This window comes from Asterias rubens, chromosome 1 (assembly GCF_902459465.1).
Source record: "Asterias rubens chromosome 1, eAstRub1.3, whole genome shotgun sequence".
NCBI lineage: Eukaryota > Metazoa > Echinodermata > Asteroidea > Forcipulatida > Asteriidae > Asterias > Asterias rubens.
The window spans coordinates 3849640-3868041 of NC_047062.1; the positions used below are offsets into that span (position 1 = coordinate 3849640).

The following is an 18402-nucleotide window of genomic DNA, read 5'->3' on the forward strand; positions in this document are numbered from 1 at the left end:
CATATGCCATGCTATCCTAAGCTGGATCATGCCACGCATCCTAAAGGGGGTGTCAATCAACAAGGGTCAGTGCTTTGGTATAGGAGGGGGCAGGACAAAAACTCTGCCAGCATCTTTTTTGGACGAAAATGGTATGTCCATTGTGCGTGGTGGATGAGACCAAATAATTAAACTTGACTTATTAACTTAGCGAACAAATAAGCTTAAATGAACCACGGCAAATTGTTGACTAAAACACAAAACAAAACCTTTTAACCTATTGGAAAAGCTTTTCAGCATGTGCTGACAAGGTATCACGGTGGCGTTGCAACCGAACGGGTCCCTAGCTGGAGGGTTATCAAGACAACTGAAACATCAATTACACATTCTATGTTGAGAACAAATTTACCTTATATGCCCTAGTTAGATATTATTAGAAAACCTTCTCAGCATCTGTTTTACAGGCACTGCACACAAAGACCAGTATTCTCCAAATGCATAAAATTTGAACTCAATTGGTCACCGCAGTTGCAAGAGAATAATAAAAGAAAAATCACCCTGTTTGCACAAACAATTTATGCCCTTACAGATGCCTTAAAAAGACTTCAGGCCAGAAGTCTTTTTTATTACTTGTGTGAGAAACCCACACAACCAATGCACTTGGTACCTTCTCTTTGTCCCAAACTACAGTGTTATACATTTATCATCTCAATGACAAAGCAATCATTTAATTCATTGTATTAGCTTCCCATTCGCACATTGTTAACTTTTCTGGCATTGTTATTTGTATTCTTAATTTTGTTGTAAAGCGTTGTGGTACCTTTTTGTGTAAGAACGCTATATAAATGCTTAGATTATTATTATTATTATTATTATTATTATTATTATTAACTATTACGCTTCATTTCTATTACTGAGCTCCCCCTTAAAACCTGATGATTTTGTTGATTTGTTACTTTAGTTTACTTCATGTCACACTTGTCTCTTCAATTATATAGATTATATACATTACCTAATCAATTTTAACTAATCAATGGTATTTAATGGCAAGCTGTTCCCTACAGAGTAACTTGTCATTTACATTTTTTGGGAGGCTGTAATTAATGGAGTTGCACAACTTGTCTCAAGAGAAGAAAAAAAAAAAAAAAAAACACCAGAAAAGTGCTTAAACTGCACACTATTCATCCTCATTTTTGAGAATCCAAGCATTTCAAAATTGTTCTGCGTGATAATTACCCACGTAATGTAACAGATGTTCCATTCTATATCCTATGAAACATAAACAATGTATTTATTCAAATTAGTCAAGGCTCGGTAGAAGGTGTGTGCATACAGGAGTAAAAAGGTATTCAGGCAGAAAATAAGATCGCAAAGATAAAAAATAATCGTCCGACAAAAATAATACCAGGACAGCTTCTGGTCAAATCAATATTTGGTTAATTGCTGGTTCTGCTTTAGCTAGCACACCTGACAGATTTGTTTGTGAAAGGGGGAATTTACAACATAATGTATGGACATTCCATTATGTCACTAGGATTAAATGTGCACTTTGCTTGACGGTTCAAACACACTTTCTGGGAGTCCATTTTTTGTTTGATGTGCTTTGGAGCTTCAAATTTTGTTGTCGGGTACCTTTCTGCTCCATGTATTAAAAGCAAGTATGCAATAGAATTAAATTAAATTATCAGATGATGTTTTCTAAACTTTTTTTTTTTCAACACAAAATAAAAAAAGCCTTGTGTACCCAAAGCAAGGGCACAATGAAGTTTACTGGAGAAAGGGCAGAAGCAGCTAAAAAGGAGTGTTTCAAATTAAAACAAATAAATAAATCTTTGAACAAATGAGTTATGTTTTGGTTTCTCACATGGTCAAGTGACAATGCAGTGTGACAGCCAGTGTGGTGCATTTTTAATTTGGGCTCTGTAAATCTAATATGGTCCCTTCAGAGTTTGTACTTAGCAGATTCTGGTAACTACTTTACCAGCCAGAATGCCATGTGATGTATGTTTGTTTATGAATCATTCCTTTCCTAGCAAAATGTAGTAAGCAATTTTTTCCATTCAAATTGGGACCAGTGGGACCAGGGACCAATTCAGTGCTCTGATTCCCGAAAAGAATTCTGCGCTGACAGACACCATTCCCCGCTAACAGGCTAAGCACCAATTTGTAAGCGAAGAAAAGGCCTACTACTGAAGTACACAAACAGACATTCCTCGCTAACCTGTGAGTTAACTTCACAGATTTTTGAGAGCCATAATTTTAGGACCATCCAGCACACTGTCTTGACTAGAATTAGAGATTAAGAACATTTTTTTCCAGGCACAGAAGGTTGGTAGCAAAAAAATGGATCCTAACAGCTGTTACATTTTTTATAACAATGAGTAACAAAAACTTGTGACTACTATGACTTATGAATGGCAGAAAATCTATCAAACTTTCACGTTCATTTCCTATTTTTGTGAAAATAAAGATGATTTGACTTACCCTCGAGTTGGATTCCTTTGTCTTGGATGGTGTAGACAAGACTAACGAATGGAGCAATAGGAGACTTGGCAACCAAAACCTATCGGAAGAAAAAACATTCAATTTATTTGTGCTTTACCTAATACTGATGCATGTTGGCATTGATTACTCAGTACTTTCATGAGTCCTATTGGGAAAAAATATTCCCAGGCATATTAATTAGGTTGGATTCGAACCAATGACCATTGCTATTCTAGAGCAGACCACCACTGAGCTTAACCGGTGAACAGAGGCCGGCCAGCTATTTCTCTATTTTATTGCAGTCTTTGACAGCAATGCTAATTTCTTATCTAGACACTCAGATTGCAGTTTGTGCTAGTTTTAAGCTAATTTGTATATTGGGGTTTGAACAAAGAAAAATTACTAGAGCGAGATTTTTAACAAAAAAACTTTGGATTAACGTGCCAATGCTCTACCAACTGAGCGAACTAGCCCTATGTTGGCGATGCCCCTATTTTATCAATATCTTTCTTCAGGGGTGCTAGTCAGAGGCCACACAACCTGTAACTGTCATGTTGCCAGGGATCACAACAAACTTATGACACAACCTGGAAAGCGGCAGCCAGGGGATCACCTTAAGGGGATGCAACTTTTTATTTTAGGTCTATTTTGAATTTGTAAAAAAGAAATCAGCAAATTAGTACATTTTAAAACTTGTCATGAGATGGTGCTGTTTGCCTAGGGCTTAGGGTCCACCATCCTGATGAAATTTAATAAGTTTTATCTTGTCAAAACGAGAGGACTGGAGTAAACGCCACAAATAAGACCATGTGTGTCAATCTATTCTGTTTGCAGATGGATTGCAAATTAGCCGATGCTGAAATCAAGATATTAACCTGTGGAGGGCATCAGTTTACTTCATTAAGTCATCAAGGGTAAAGTTACAAATTACATTGAAAGGAACTGTCATGTTCACTAGTATCTTTTTATAACAATTCTTTATAAGTTCATTAAATAATTTCTCTAAAAAAAAGACAACGCGTCAGCTAGGCAGAAATGCTTCACTGAGATTGAAGAAGCTTTTGATTGAAATCAGGAGATAACAATATTTTGAAACCACAATTTTTATATTTTTTATTGTAGCTTTTTGCAAGGGCTTGCTGGACCTTTGTTTAGTTTTTTGAGCACCATGAACAAAAGAAAGAAGTAAAGAACAGGAAACATTATACAGACACACACAGCTCTGTGTTGCTGTCACTGTGTGGACATTTCTTTGCTCTGTACACGTAGGTAAGTCCACATAGTGTTTCAAGACCCTAAATTATGTGGACTTCTTTTGTTCTCAGGTCCACACTTGGTATGTAGCGTTTATAAGTTTAAACAAGAACACAACCCCACCCCCATCCCCACAAAATAAGCACTTTTGGGTCAGATTGGTACAATCCACATTTAAAGGATTTGGGTACTTTTTCAAAATGTCCATAGATTTACATTAAACTTACAGGGTTTGAAGATAATGACAGTGGAAAGCTTCCCTTCAAATCTTACTTACTGAGGTGCTGTAGTTTTTGAGAAATGAGTAAAACAATGTCATGAAAATAAGTTTGTATGATTAAAATAATTTTCGTCTCATGAGACGAAAACTATTTTCATGACATTGTTCTACCGATTTCCCCAAAACTACAGCACCTCAGCACGTAGTATTTTCAGGGAAGCTTTCTACTATCATTAACTTCAAACTGTGTAATTTTAGTGTAAATCTGTGGACATTGTGTTTTTTGTCCTACAAAAGTTACATAGACCCTTTAAAGCCTGACAATATTTTCCCTGGCAGATAACAAACAGTGAAGACATCTTTAACGATTTGCTGTATCCTTCTCTACACGAACTACAGACCATTCAACTTAATGAAAAGAAGAAAAAAAAATGGGTAAAAGAAAAACACCTCCAAGGTTAAAAAACATACATCACGCGTGACGTCAAGATAAGTCACAATTGAATCCTTTGTTGCAACCTTTCTGACTGTCTCCTTAATACAATGGCTAAAAGAATGGCAGTCACAAATGATGATTTGTAATGCATTTTAATTGATAAAGAGGGGGAAAGGTCTGTCGTCATTAAACAGGCTTTTGGCAGACTGAGCAGTTTTATTTATAATAACAGCCTGCTGTTGGAATTCATAAAAGATCCTTTATCCTTGAAAACCACATGCCAAAACTAAAAATGTTACGATTATTATTGCAAGAGCAATATAAATAAGTGGATATCGCTAGCTAAGGAACTTGGCTGTGAAACATGTGAAATATGGGGATATAACACTGAATTTGTGTTTAGTATGTATGTCGTATAAAAAACATGGCCGTATTGTTATCTGGCACATCTTTATCATCATATAAGTTAAGAGAAAAAAACCAAAAGCCCTGCTCACCAATAAAACAATCCACAATATTGTTGGTTGCGAAACTCTCGGAGTACAGCCATGATAGTTGGCTCTTGGAAAAAAGATGGACATTTGATTGAGTACAAGGGCACACATACATACTTTAGGCTTTAATAGACTTTAGTGCCGTCAATATGATAATTTTGCTGATTTTTGTGAGGGCCCCCCCCAAAAAAAAAATCAGAAATCAGAAGGAAGAATATCATGCCAGAGTTTCAGCTCCATATCTCTTCAAAGCTTTATCCCAACAGGAGTCAGAAATGGTATACTAGTTCACATTTTGGTGGTCAATCTGGGTGGTCTAGTTGGTATGACACTGCTCTAGAACTGCAAAGGTCGTGGGTTCGAATCCGATGACTGTGATTTGTTTTCACAGGACTCGGGATAGTACAGAGTATACAGTGCTTACACACATCGATGTATATGGGTAAAACCAAAATTAATAGTTCCAATGTTGAAAAACACAATGTTAATTCTCCTTTATGTTGGAGGCAGCTTGCTATTCATACTATAATTATTAAGTGTTTCTGGTAATAAAACCAAGGATGCCTCATGAGTGAACTTAATCACTGTAGCTGAGGAAACCTTTTAAAGGCAGTGGACACTATTGGTAATTACTCAAAATAATTATTGGCATAACACTTTTCTTGGTGACGAGTAATGGGGAGAGGTTGATAGTATAAAACCTTGTGAGAAACGGCTCCCTCTGAAGTAACGTACTTTTCGAGAAAGAAGTAATTTTCCACGAATATTCGAGACCTCAGATTTAGAACTTGAGGTCTCGAAATCAACCATCTAAATGCACATAACTTCGTGTGACATGGGTTATTTTTCTTACATTATTATCTCGCAACTGCGATGACCGATTGAGCTCAAATTTTCACAGGTTTGTTATTTTATGCATATGTTGAGATACACCAACTGTGAAGGCTAGTCTTTGACAATTACCAATAGTGTCCACTGCCTTTAACAAGGATGCTTGCTACGTGAACCAGAAACATAACCCCTATGATAAGTGCTCTTGATCCTTTTACGTGCACTACAAATCCTAGTATACGGGACATATCTCAAGGATACAAGTGCCACGACCGGGACTCGAACCCACACTCTGCTGATCAGACACACTCTAGAGATCGGGTCCACAGCATTCCCTTATAAGGAGTTGTTTACCCGAGGGCCTTACCATTTCATAGCTGGAGGGGTGTTGCGTTGAAAGAAATCATTGAACAGTTATATTTTTGCATATATTTTAGTTTTTGACCAAAAAGTGTTGATGTTTTTTGACCGAAAAGGTATTTACGAATGGGAATCAAAGTGTGTTGAATCGGTTTTCAACTAGTGGTTTAAACCACTAGTTGAAAACCTCTTCACCACACATTGATTCCCTTATTTAAAAAACCAGGTTGGTATTGAAACAAATTACAAAATCTCCTGAAAAAGATTAGTTAAGTTTCCCTGTGGTGTGGAATAGAAGAACTATCCTAAACAGTAAATTCCTACGGTCCCGAAAGAAGAAGCAGTAGTAAAGAAGAACTATAGACCTTTATCCTGCTACCTCCATCTTGGTCATGTTCCTCGTATCCAATAACAATAATGAATGCTAATAATCATTTTGCAATTAAGAACCAGACTATTTTGTTCTTCCAGCCTCGGCTTTGTAACATCGATATCAAGGGGAGATATTCAAGATGGCTGCACTGTGATATTGGTCTGTTGCAGAAGCAGGAAAGAAATTTTCTTGAGTCATTTCTCCCCAGGGAGCCGAGAATGAATTAAATGACCCAGTGGTACTAATATTGAAAGAGCTTTGAGACGCCCTTTGGGTGTAAAGAAGCTTTATAAAAACTGATTATTATTACTATTATAGAGAAGAAAACAAAAAAAGGAGGAAATATGAAATCATTTTGGTTTTTTACCCAAATACATCTATGTTTGTTAGTACGGTACTCAGCACTTTCACGATTCTGTAAAAAAAAAGACACAGGCGTACTACTCGAGTGAGATTCGAACCCACGATCTTTGCAACTCTAGAGCAGTGTCATACCAACTAGACCACCGAGATTGCCCGGTGGCTAGAGGCAGTTCCAATCCTATGTTTCAGCAGCGGGTACTGGAATTGATCAGATTGATTGAGTAATAAATATTTTGAGACATCATTTTCTTTCATTGATAAACTTGTACTTGTGATTGGGGAAGCCGATAGTCTTTAAGAGGTTATTGACTTCTACACGCAGCTGCCATGAACAACCCACAGGGGACTGGGTCAAAACCATTCCTCAAAACTGCTGAGAAATATATGAATTTTTGATAAATACATCTAGACTGGCTCTCATTTGAGACTGTCCTCTCGTTCAGGACTTCTTGCAGGCTAATAAATTTCAAGTTACAAAACGATTATATATAAACCATTACGTGTTGATGTTTTACTCTAGGTTTTCATTTTCTACATAAAACTCAAGTAAAAATTGCTATTGACGGAAAACGACGAAAGAAAAAGAGGAGGTGAGAAGATGGGATCTTATGGACGGAAGATGAAGGCAAAGAAGTTGTTGTTACTAATAGATACCCATAAAGTAGGTGCGGTATATGTAAAGTTCATGTTCAAATGTACACAAAGACATAGAGACATAATTGCCAACACAACATATCAAGGACTTCTCTTTGTTCTCCCATTGTTTGGACTTAGCTTTGTTTGTTTGTTTGTTTGTTTGTTTTAGGTTGCTTTGTTTTGAATGTAGTTTTTGTGCGTCATCTCCATTGGTTCTGTACACAAAAGCAAAGCATTGTCATCATCACTCTGTCAAAAAAAACGAACTTATAGATCTCTTTTTTAAAGTCCTCGGTTAAAATTTGATTGAACACTACCAGTTAAAAATCTTGCTAAGAAAGACACTACTAGCAAAAAATGCCAGGTTATCTATCGTCATTGCTTGTTACTGGTGGTATTTGATTGTGCTAAGCTCAACCAAAGAATAAGCAATACCCTGTAAACTTAACTGCTTTATTTATTATACTGTTCATGACATTCACTTTTTGTTTTTGCTTTCTAGTTTGCTTATTTTTACTAAACTTTTTTCTGTGTAATTTTCTTATGCCATTTTAACTGGAGAGAGCGCAATATAAATTCATTAAATTATTATTACTGACGAACTGTTAAACGAAGCAACACCATCAATAAATAAAAGATAAAGATAACATAAATTCCAGATGATGAACCCGAAAGCACAAACACAAGTTGACTACCGGTTTAAATAGTATAGTTATTTCATTAAAGAAACATCTCACAGTGCAGCTGTATATTTCATTTTGACCATTATAAGATCTCACTCCCACAAATGTCTGCCGAACAGGACGGCTCCGATGAAACGGCAAGAAATTGAAAAGAGAATTGACGTCATGCTGATACGGGCCCGTGGACCCGGTTGAAAGGAAAGATATGAAATTTGTATGGCGCATTTCTATAGCTGTCAGACTGCCGAGGGAGAATATGTGAGATCTGAGAGGGCTGTTATTGGGATGTGGAGCTCAGGCATTGTCCTCGATTGAGGGCTAAATTATGGAACACTATGAACACACAAGAAAGACATTTTTGTGTAACCTGGGGAGCTATTTTGATGAATCGGGGAGTTGTTAAAGCTGGCGTATACGGTTAGATTTTAATCCTCCCTGGAAATTCATTTGTCTTTGCAATCTTCTTGAGTATCCAGGATAGCTGATAAACACACTTGAAATAACAGTAGGTATGGTACCATTCCAGCAAAAAGGCAATTCAACACATTTTTCCACAGCCGTGATTGACACAAAGGTTGTTGCGCAAATGATTCTTGTCTCTTAGTTTGCAACTGAACTGATACATTACTGTACTTGTGAGAGGTCAAACAGTGGAAATGAAACACTCTGAAAGGACTAAAACAGTCAGAACACTTTGTGTATAAAGAGGTCTCACTTCCGACCGTTATTATTTTTTTTTTTACTAACAAAGCAATTTCAAAGGCTGTCAACAATCTCTTATTCCCCTGTGGAAAAAAAAATTAAAACTACTAACAACTAAAACTACAGCTAGAGTAAAAAGAAAAATTTCACAAATTTTGTTTAAAAAACTGTTCTCATCTTAAAAAAAGAAAAATTGAAAAGCTGGCAGACACATCACATTACCCCCCCCCCCCCCCACTTCACCTGCTTCCAAAAAATACCATACTACTATACAAGCTTTACCCAGCTTTAATTCGACAATTATATATCATATTTCAATGGCTAAGAGTAGAATACAGCAACCCCTCGTAGACACAAGAACTGACTAAACTGTTGTCCTCTCCCTTGACATGTGGATGAGCAAATTTTTTGACTAGCTTTATTAATACGCAGACAAAATTTTACTAAATTTGATGTACCACTCCCACAACAGGGTAAAAGATGCAGTGGCTTATAGCGCTGCTGAGGTGAATGTCACTCACTGACCAAAGCACAGTCATGCGAGAAAAGAAGGTGGTGGGGGGAACCTTATTTGAAGAAGTAGAACAATTTCAATTGACAAATGAAAGAATCATCATTAAATCTTGACAGTGGTTTAGTCATGTATTGAATGCATAACTAGTTTCAACCAGGTTGAAGTGTTGCACTAAGCAAATGTGCATTTTGTATTTGTTGCGAATCTATTTGACTTGGCAACTTTAAAGGTATTGGACACTATTGGTAATTGTTAAAGACCTGGGCTCAATTTCATAGAGCTGCTTAGCATAAAAATTTACTTGGCATGACATTTCTTCCTTGATAAAAACAGGATTGCCAACCAAATGTCCATGTGTTGCATATTGCTTGTTCCAGGTATTCAGCTGTTGTTTGCTTATCCTGGAAATCACATGGAAATTTGGTTGGTAATCCTATTTTTATCACGGCACAAATTTCACGCTAAACAATTTTTTTTGTGCTTAGCAGCTCTATGAAATTGGGCCCAGTATTCTCACTTGGTATGTCTCAAAATATGCATAAAATAACAAACCTGTGAAAATTTGAACTATGCATAAAATAACAAACCTGTGAAAATTTGAACTCAATTTGTCAAACAAGCTGTGTGTGCTTTCAGATGCATGAATTCAATTCAAATATTTTAGTTAGAAGTTTCTTCTTTCTCAAAAAAACTATGTTACTTCAAAGGGCCTTCCTCACAATGTTTTATACCACCAACAGCTCCCAACTGCTCTCCATGGTGGCTTGTTACCAAGTAAGTTTTAATGCTAACAACTATATTGAGTATTTACCAATAGTGTCCAGTGCCTTTAAACGGACCCCAGAATAGCCAAAATCAAAAAAAGGAAATCTTTCAGGTTTAAGAATGTAACATCTGATGAAGACAGAAACGTAGGCTTCAATGCATACAAAACTGATACCTAAAAGAAATGATAATGATTTAATATTGACAAATTGCTTTTTCCACAAAACCGTAACACCTTTTCTAAAATAAATGTTGGCGAAAAAGAAAAAGTTTTTTTAACCCAAAGGACCCAACATCGTTAACCTGAGACGGAAACACATCATACATAAAAGAAAGGCTCCGAGGTCGAATACAACACTCGAATGCACTCATTTTTCAATAGATAGAGTCCTTATAAAAGTGGAAAGAACAAAATCAATTATAAGTCTCTAACCTCGCGTTAAAACGGTGTCAAATGCCAATGTAGTCATTTTCCTTTCAGTGTAAATTTTGTCAACATCCTACAACATTAAATGATTTCACATAAATTTCAAGTACGTGGGTCTGTACAGTTTGAAAACAAAATTGTTTTTGGTTAATTCCTGAATTTTGTTGATATTTGATCAAACGTATTAAATTTCATCTTTTGACTACTGCAAACTTTCTTATTTTGCAGACTCATTTGTTACATGTATTTATATTCGTTGTTGTCTTGTTTCAAATTTGTACCATTTTAACATGAGGTTTTATAGACTTTTCTATTTATTTCAATTTTCATGAGGACTAAATCTATTTGAAAATGGATCCAATAAGAAACCTTAATCTGACCGAAATGGAGCCCCTCCTTAATTCAGAGTGAAACAAGTTAGAGACAATGACAACATTTTTTTTTTTTTTACATGAGTAAACCTTTTTTTTACATTTGTTTGCTCATCAAATATCTGCACTTGAACTTCAAGGAAATTGGTGCTTGACCCTTGGTTGCCTTTATACTGACAGACAGTCACAGTTAAAACTATGGCTGTACATCTCAGCAAATAATCAATGCAGTGAGTAAAACCTGACACTATAGGAAAAAGGTGTGGATTATTGACGTCTTTCTAATCTCCATCAATCTGTACAGTTCATATCCAATTAAATCAAGTGTGCGTTTAATCCCATAAAACAACCCTGTCGTTAACACTGACTCATACATCCCTTCACACCAGATCACAATGTGACACACCATTCGCTGACGTCAGTGAGCGGCTATCAAAAACGATACAATTTCACCCAATATTCAGTCCACCCGATACAATCTGCCAACACAATTGGAAAAATTATGAGGCATTAAGATCCCTGTGTATAATGGGGAGTGACGTAGGCTGGCCGGGTCCAGAGTGGTGACGCAGGTTTGTCTATAGGATGACTGGCCATGCTGGTATAATAGGATGACTGAAGCGGTTTACAGGCCAACACCAGATGATGAGGCTAGTGCAGGGCTCTGCAAAAAGGTCAATGGGATATGGTTTCCTCTTGCCAACAATGACTCTTGGGAAGACTGTTTATCGTTTTGGCAAGGAGCCACATGTATGGTGATAGCACCTGGCCCTACGCGACTGCATCAACTATCTGCGTGCAGTGACACCCAGGCACTCACTCGTCTATAAACGTAAAATGACGTTAAACCAGCCCAGCCACATTGTTCTGCTTTCAAGAATCATCTTGTGAGACAACAAGAGAACAATGAATGAAACAATGTACACCAATACATTGTAACATTTCCTGGAAGTTGTAACAAAAATAACAAATCAATGGAGGATTTCTAGGACTTTCTAGATGGTAGCTGCAGACAAACCAGGTAAATTCTGAGCATAAAAACCTTTGATAATACTTATTATGCGTGCAAAAGCTGTGGACTGATCAACATGCGCCTCATTTCACGGCTAACATGTGCGCACAAGTATTTGTAAAGTAGTTCATGTGCATTCTAATGAGGACAATGGATTTACCTGGTAAGCCTACTGTCTCCAATCTTTCCTAAAAGTCTCTAACTGATTTTAGGTTCTTATCCAAAAGCTTCATTCTTGATGGAAACCAAACGTGTTGACAGACTTACTTTAAACTCCTGGGCCCAATTTCATAGAGCTGCTTAAAGACAATGGACACTATTAGTAATTGACAAAGACCAGTCTTCTCACTTGGTGTATCTCAACATATGCATAAAATAACAAACCTGTGACCATTTGAGCTCAATTGGTCGTCGAAGTTGCGAGATTTTAATGAAAGAAAAAACACCCTTTTCACACGAAGTTGTGTGCTTTTAGGTGCTTGATTTCGAGACCTCAAATTCTAAACCTGAGGTCTCGAAATCAAATTCGTGGCAAATTTCTTCTTTCTCGAAAACTACGTCACTTCAGAGGGAGCCGTTTCTCGCAATGTTTTGCACTATCACCCTCTCCCTATAACTCGTTACCAAGTGAGGTTTTATGCCAATAATTGTTTTGAGTAATTACCAATAGTGTCCACTGCCTTTAAGCACAAAATTTTGCTTAAGCAAAAAAATCCTTGCTTAGTAAAATCAGATTACTGGCCAAGACTCCCCTCAATTGTTATGCTAAAGTAAACAACAGCTAAATACCAGTCACAAGCAATCTATATGGCATGAAATTTTGGCCAGTAACATGTGTTAAATAAGCTAGTAATTTTCGTGCTAAGCAGCTCTATGAAATTGGCCCCTGAAGAGGAGCAGAGTATACTGTTCGAATCGTTCAGACCAAACTGGCTCTTCTCAGAGGAACACTCACACAAAAGAGATTTAATCTGGGGTGTACCTACAAGTTTAGTATTTATTTAAAGTTTCTTCATATAAGGGTGTTATGGTTTGTGGCTTTACAGTGCCACAGGAAATAAGGAGCAAATGAAAAAAGTAAATGAAAACCAGCATCCCACTCCAAGCTTCTTACACATTATCAGAACCTTAAAGTGCTTTAAGAAATACAAAAGCAACCAAACAAAAAGAGTACAAAACTACATGTTTTACAAACAAAAGAATGCAACTAACAATGATACAATCTAAACTGCTCACAAAAAGTAAGGAAACTTTTTTCAATCCAGTATATTTGTTATTATTTAATACTCTCTTTGTATATGGTATATATCAATGCAAAGCTGAACTGTTCCTCTTTAAAATTATACCACAGTTGCAATGATTACATGTTGCTGGACTTGACCACGTTAATAAGAATGAGACAAAGTCACAAATCAAATGTGCCAAAATTTGCAATTTTGTGTTACTGTGTGAACAATAAAATTGACAATGTAATTCAAACAAGCAAGACAACTTACTGATCTTAGTCCACTTTATTGAGACAAGAAGTTTGGTATAGAGCAAGACAACTTACTGATCTTAATACACTTTATTGATACAAAAAGTTCAGTAACAAGTGGATGATCCGAAGGCGTTGATGACAGCCTGGCACCTTCTTCTCATGCTGCACACAAGTCTTGTGATGCGCTTATGATGAGGGATGGCGTTCCATTCTTTATTAAGGAACCTGGTTAGGTCAGCCACAGTTGATGTGTTGGTGGTTCTGGCGCGGACAGTGAGGCCAAGCTGGTCCCACAGATGTTCCATGGGATTCAGGTCTGGACTGTTAGCAGGCCAATCCATCCGGTGCACCCCAACATTGTTCAGGTAGTCAGTCACCAGTCGGGCTCAATGGGGGCGAGGGTTGTCATCTTGGAAGATGGCATTTGGTCCAAGAGTCTGCAAGTATTGGACTGCATTCGGCTGTAGAATATCGTCTTGCAAATACCCATCAAACAAGGTGTTTTTCATGAGATGAGGGTTAATTGTGTCCGATGAGCTCACTGGTGCAAATCATCGTGTAAACCATTAATGGTTCTGAAAAGCTTGATCGGTTCGATTATTGAGCATTACCTATTGACCATTCACAGACAACGGTAATTTTGGCACATTTGATTTGTGACTTTGCCTCATTGTTATTCGTGTAGCCAAGTTCAGCAACATGTTATCATTGCACATGTGGTATCATTTTAAAGAGGAACAGTTCAGCTTTCCATTGATATATACCATATACAAAGAGAGTATTAAATAATAACAAATATACTGTATTGAAAAAAGTTTCCTTACTTTTTGTGAGCAGTTTAGAGTAACTTAGCATAGAGGTGGGTTTTTAATTGGGATTTGAAGGAACTCAGGGAATTGGTTAACCGAACAAATTGAGGAAGACGATTCCAGCATTTTGGCCCAGTTGCAGCAAAAGCTTTAGATCCTACATTGGTACACCATCGTGGGGCATTCAATACATCAAAACGAATGAACCTGTTGTACTTCTTGGACAAGACTGCAATTTCTTTCCGGCATAATTTGGTTTTTCCTTGAAAGACGGATGTTTTCCAATATCCAAATCTAGTTCAGGGAAATATTCAATAAATCTGAGCATCCAATATGTATCAACTTACTCTTTTCTGTGCATTGAATAAAGAGATTTGAGAGTTTTGAGAAATATTCAAAATTTTGTCAAGGACTCTTCTTTTACAAAGTGTTACTTTAGCATTTTTTTCTCCCTTTTCATTGGCAGGTTGTATTGGAGATGCTCACAGATCGGATTTCACTTATTGTTGGGATCAGGTATAGAAAGAGTATATAAGTTCAGACGCTGGGAGAAGATCACATGCTTATCAAGTGACTTTGTATACCGCACGGCACACACACAGATCCTTGTCATATGATTGGCAGAATATGCAGCACACGTCATCCATGTATTTACTGACGTGATGCTCTAGAAGTTAATATTGGACAGGTGACTGTCAAATATGGATAATTATTAGACACTTTGCAGCATTTTCCTCCAAAATAATAGTTCCCAACCCGTTTGTCCAAATGAGGCAAGGTAATGTCACGGCAGACACAGCTCAGTGCATATAAGGTCATTAATGAGGTCATCAATTGCAATTTAATTCTAATAATAAGTTCGAAAAAACAAATCAAAATCCACAAGTACATGTTGTTCTTAGAAACTTAATGTTTATTTGGTCTATACCAGGGACCTCCAAAATATGTGAAAGCAATTTTTTGAAATCCATACAAACTGCACTAAAGACCTTATAGTCAAGTGAGCCGACTTTATAATCCAACACTTAAAGCCATTGGACACTTTAGGTAAACAGCATTGTCCAAAGGCCCACACTTCGTGCATCACAACATACATATAAAATAACAAACCTGTGAAAATTAAGGCTCAATCGGTCATCGGAGTCGGGAGAAAATAACGGGAAAACCCATACCTTGTTTCCGCACATGACATGTGTTTAAAATAAATCCGTAATTCTCGTTAGCGAGAACTGATAATTGTTTTAATGTTTTCTCAAAAAGTAAAGCATTTCATGGATTAATATTTCAAGAGAAGTCTTTCACCATTACCTTATGTAAACCCTGTAAATTATTTGTAAATCTGTGAACTTTAATTTTTTTTTCCTGTTCCGATAGTGTATATAATGGCTTTAACTGATGGCATCAATAAACAAAGGTGATTGGCATTGTTTGTCAAATAAAAATTAAAAAAACCTTGACATCTCCAATGAACAGTATGCTCCATCCATCTTTTGGCACATGGCATTCAAAAGTCTCTCTTAATACAATTGACAGATGTATGGTGTTCTAAAAAGGTCTTCAGCCTCACATTGTGTTAACACTTAGCAGTGGATATCGCATGCACATTTCAAATAAGCGTGTTCCAACTCATTCACATGTTTTTACTTTGAAAGCGTGACAAATGTCAATTTTGATTTCACCTGTTTTGACTTGGAAGCAGATGCTCCAACTCAGGGTACCAGTGTTATAGTTAACATGCAGGTTTGGCTGTGTTTGATTATTGCAGTACTTTTATCAGAATTGCTTGTACTTTATAAGCACTTATGATAATAACAAATTCTTATATAGCACATTTCACAATAAACCGTATCAATGCGCTTTACATTAGTCCCCTGGTCATTGGGCCAATAAACATCCCTTTAATCTTTCTCAGCTCCCAATAGGGAGTATACAGCCCCGAGCTGCCGTGGCGCTCCGAAAGCTTTTCATTCACAATATCAACCTCTACCCTCGCAGGTACCCATTTATACCCCTGGGTGAAGAGAAGCAATTGTAGTAAAGTATCTTGCTCAAGGACACACGTGTCACGACCGGGATTCGAACCCACACTCCGGTGACTTAGCACCAGGACTTGAATTCGATGCTCTAAACCACTCGGCCGCAACACATACCATTTCAGTGAGTAATAAAACAAGCTTTGGGCATCTCCCGTCTATTACTTAGCCCAGGTAGGACTCCTTCATAGTGTAGTAGGGGTAGAAAATGCATTGTGTTATTATTCAAGTTAGTTAATTCCAGGTTCTAGTTAATTGCTTTTCCTGTTTACATTGTCCCGTCAGCTGTTTTATTGCACCCCTGTACATGTACGTTGTTATTTCTTAGAAGTCTTTTGTTACATGTTGGTAAACAGTTTCTTAATCCTTTGGTAGTGTAGTCACCCATCCAGTGCATTGTATATAATTATAATCAGATAGCAGCCTGGCAGCGAAAGAGGAACACTGCACACTTATGTGTTCTCTCATCACAAGTTTTAACTTCTACGATTAATTTGCCATCTTCAAGTATTTTCTGCTGTTTTGGACTCGGTATCCTAAAGCCATTTTGATTTTAATTTGTAACTTTTCTTTGACACTGTGTTTTAGTTTTAATCGGGTTTAACTGTGTTTAAGTTTTAATCTGGTTTAACTGTGTTCTCAGTTTTAGTTTTAATCGGGTTTAATTGTGTTTTGTATTTTAGTTTTGGTTTTTGAGTCTCAGTTTAATATCTTGGTTTAGGTTTGACAGGTTTAATTTAAGGTTTATAAGGAAGAAAGTTTAGATCCTGAGTTTGGTCTAGAGATTTTTATTGTTTAATACTGCTTTTGTTGATTGATTTATAGTCAATAAAGTTATTTTTTTTTATTATTTTGTTGAGAAACCTACACTTTGAGTCACTGTTTCTATTTTTTTGCATCTCCTCGCGTCTTAGCCCTATCCGATCTTGGTTTTTCTCATTTGTTCAAGCGAGTGCCCCCATAGTTAGCATTTTTATTTAGCTTTATTCATTCTTTTTCTAAGTGTACCCATTTTCCGGGTTACAATAGCATGCAACGTACGTGATGGAGTCCAGAGTATGAAGGTCCCATACCATTGCAAACCGTTCTAAAACAAAATATTTGTGTATTTGATATGTGATGGAGGAAGCTGAAGCTTCGCTCGCATATTCCATATGTCCGAAATTCCAAGTCTGCTGGGTTCAGCATTGTTGATTTTATTCTTGTGTGATATTATTTTTGAAAGTTAAATCAAAATTGACATCTCTGTTTTAACTTTCTGTACTGTCTCCATACGTGAAAACTTACACTCACGCGCCCACAATATTGAGAGCAAGATGATCAAACTTGTTCCTGCTTCTTTCATGCAAGCTCAGTAACAAGTAACAAGTGCATATCGGTTATTTACAATAATTCAAGTCAAACCACCAACTGCAGTATCACCACATTCATAAATAAATAATATAGTATCGAAAAAAAATATGTATTCACTTGTATATAATTGCTGTGGTTTCAACCATTTGTACATATCTGCCTTGTCATTTTGTCAAGTAATGTTTATATTTTTTAATTATTGTATATTGTATATTTCTCTTAATATTTTTATATGGAGCTGGTCTACAGTTGTAATTGCCTGCAGAGGATGATTAAAGTTTTTTGAATTGAATTAAATTGAATTGAATTGATATCATACAAACACTAAAATGTTTTCCAAAGTTAAAGGAGTTGCTTCGCATCTCGCGCATGCACACATGTGCTTGCACGTCAATCAGCAATTTGGTAAGCATAAACCTGCAATTTTTTCAGGGAATAATATCACACACTAGTACATTTGTTATAATTGTGTACCCAGAAAAAGTGTGTATAAAGGAAACAGAGAATGTATGCAACAAATTTCAGCTTCTTAATCAAGTAAAAATATGAATCAAGTATTAGTTAAAATTTTATTCGCATTGTGGAAAAGGTTTAAACACGGGATGACAGTGCAGTACAACAGAGACTGGCATCCTACCATGGCTAGTCTATGACTGAACACCATGCAGAAATTGTATTCAAATTACGGTCTGCATATGACGGCACTCAAGCAGTCACATTGTGGTTGGATGATTCACATTGGCATTGAGTGTATATTGCCTACATTTCATTTTCTGGTAAGTTTCTGGATAATTCTATACGCTCCTGGTTCCAAAATCCTTTC

At 36.7% G+C, this 18402-nt stretch overlaps 1 protein-coding gene across 1 annotated transcript in view; it reads right to left on the reverse strand.

Moving 5' to 3' along the window:
- Nucleotides 1–293: 293 nt before the first annotated feature.
- Nucleotides 294–18402, reverse strand: part of LOC117293909 (DNA repair protein RAD51 homolog 2-like) — a 39267-nt gene continuing 21158 nt past the window's right edge. The window contains exons 5-6 of the mRNA XM_033776391.1: nt 2464–2542; nt 294–346 (exon numbers count right to left, since the gene is read on the reverse strand). Coding sequence (XP_033632282.1) covers nt 294–346; nt 2464–2542 — 132 coding nt within the window. The remainder of the gene's footprint in view (nt 347–2463; nt 2543–18402) is intronic.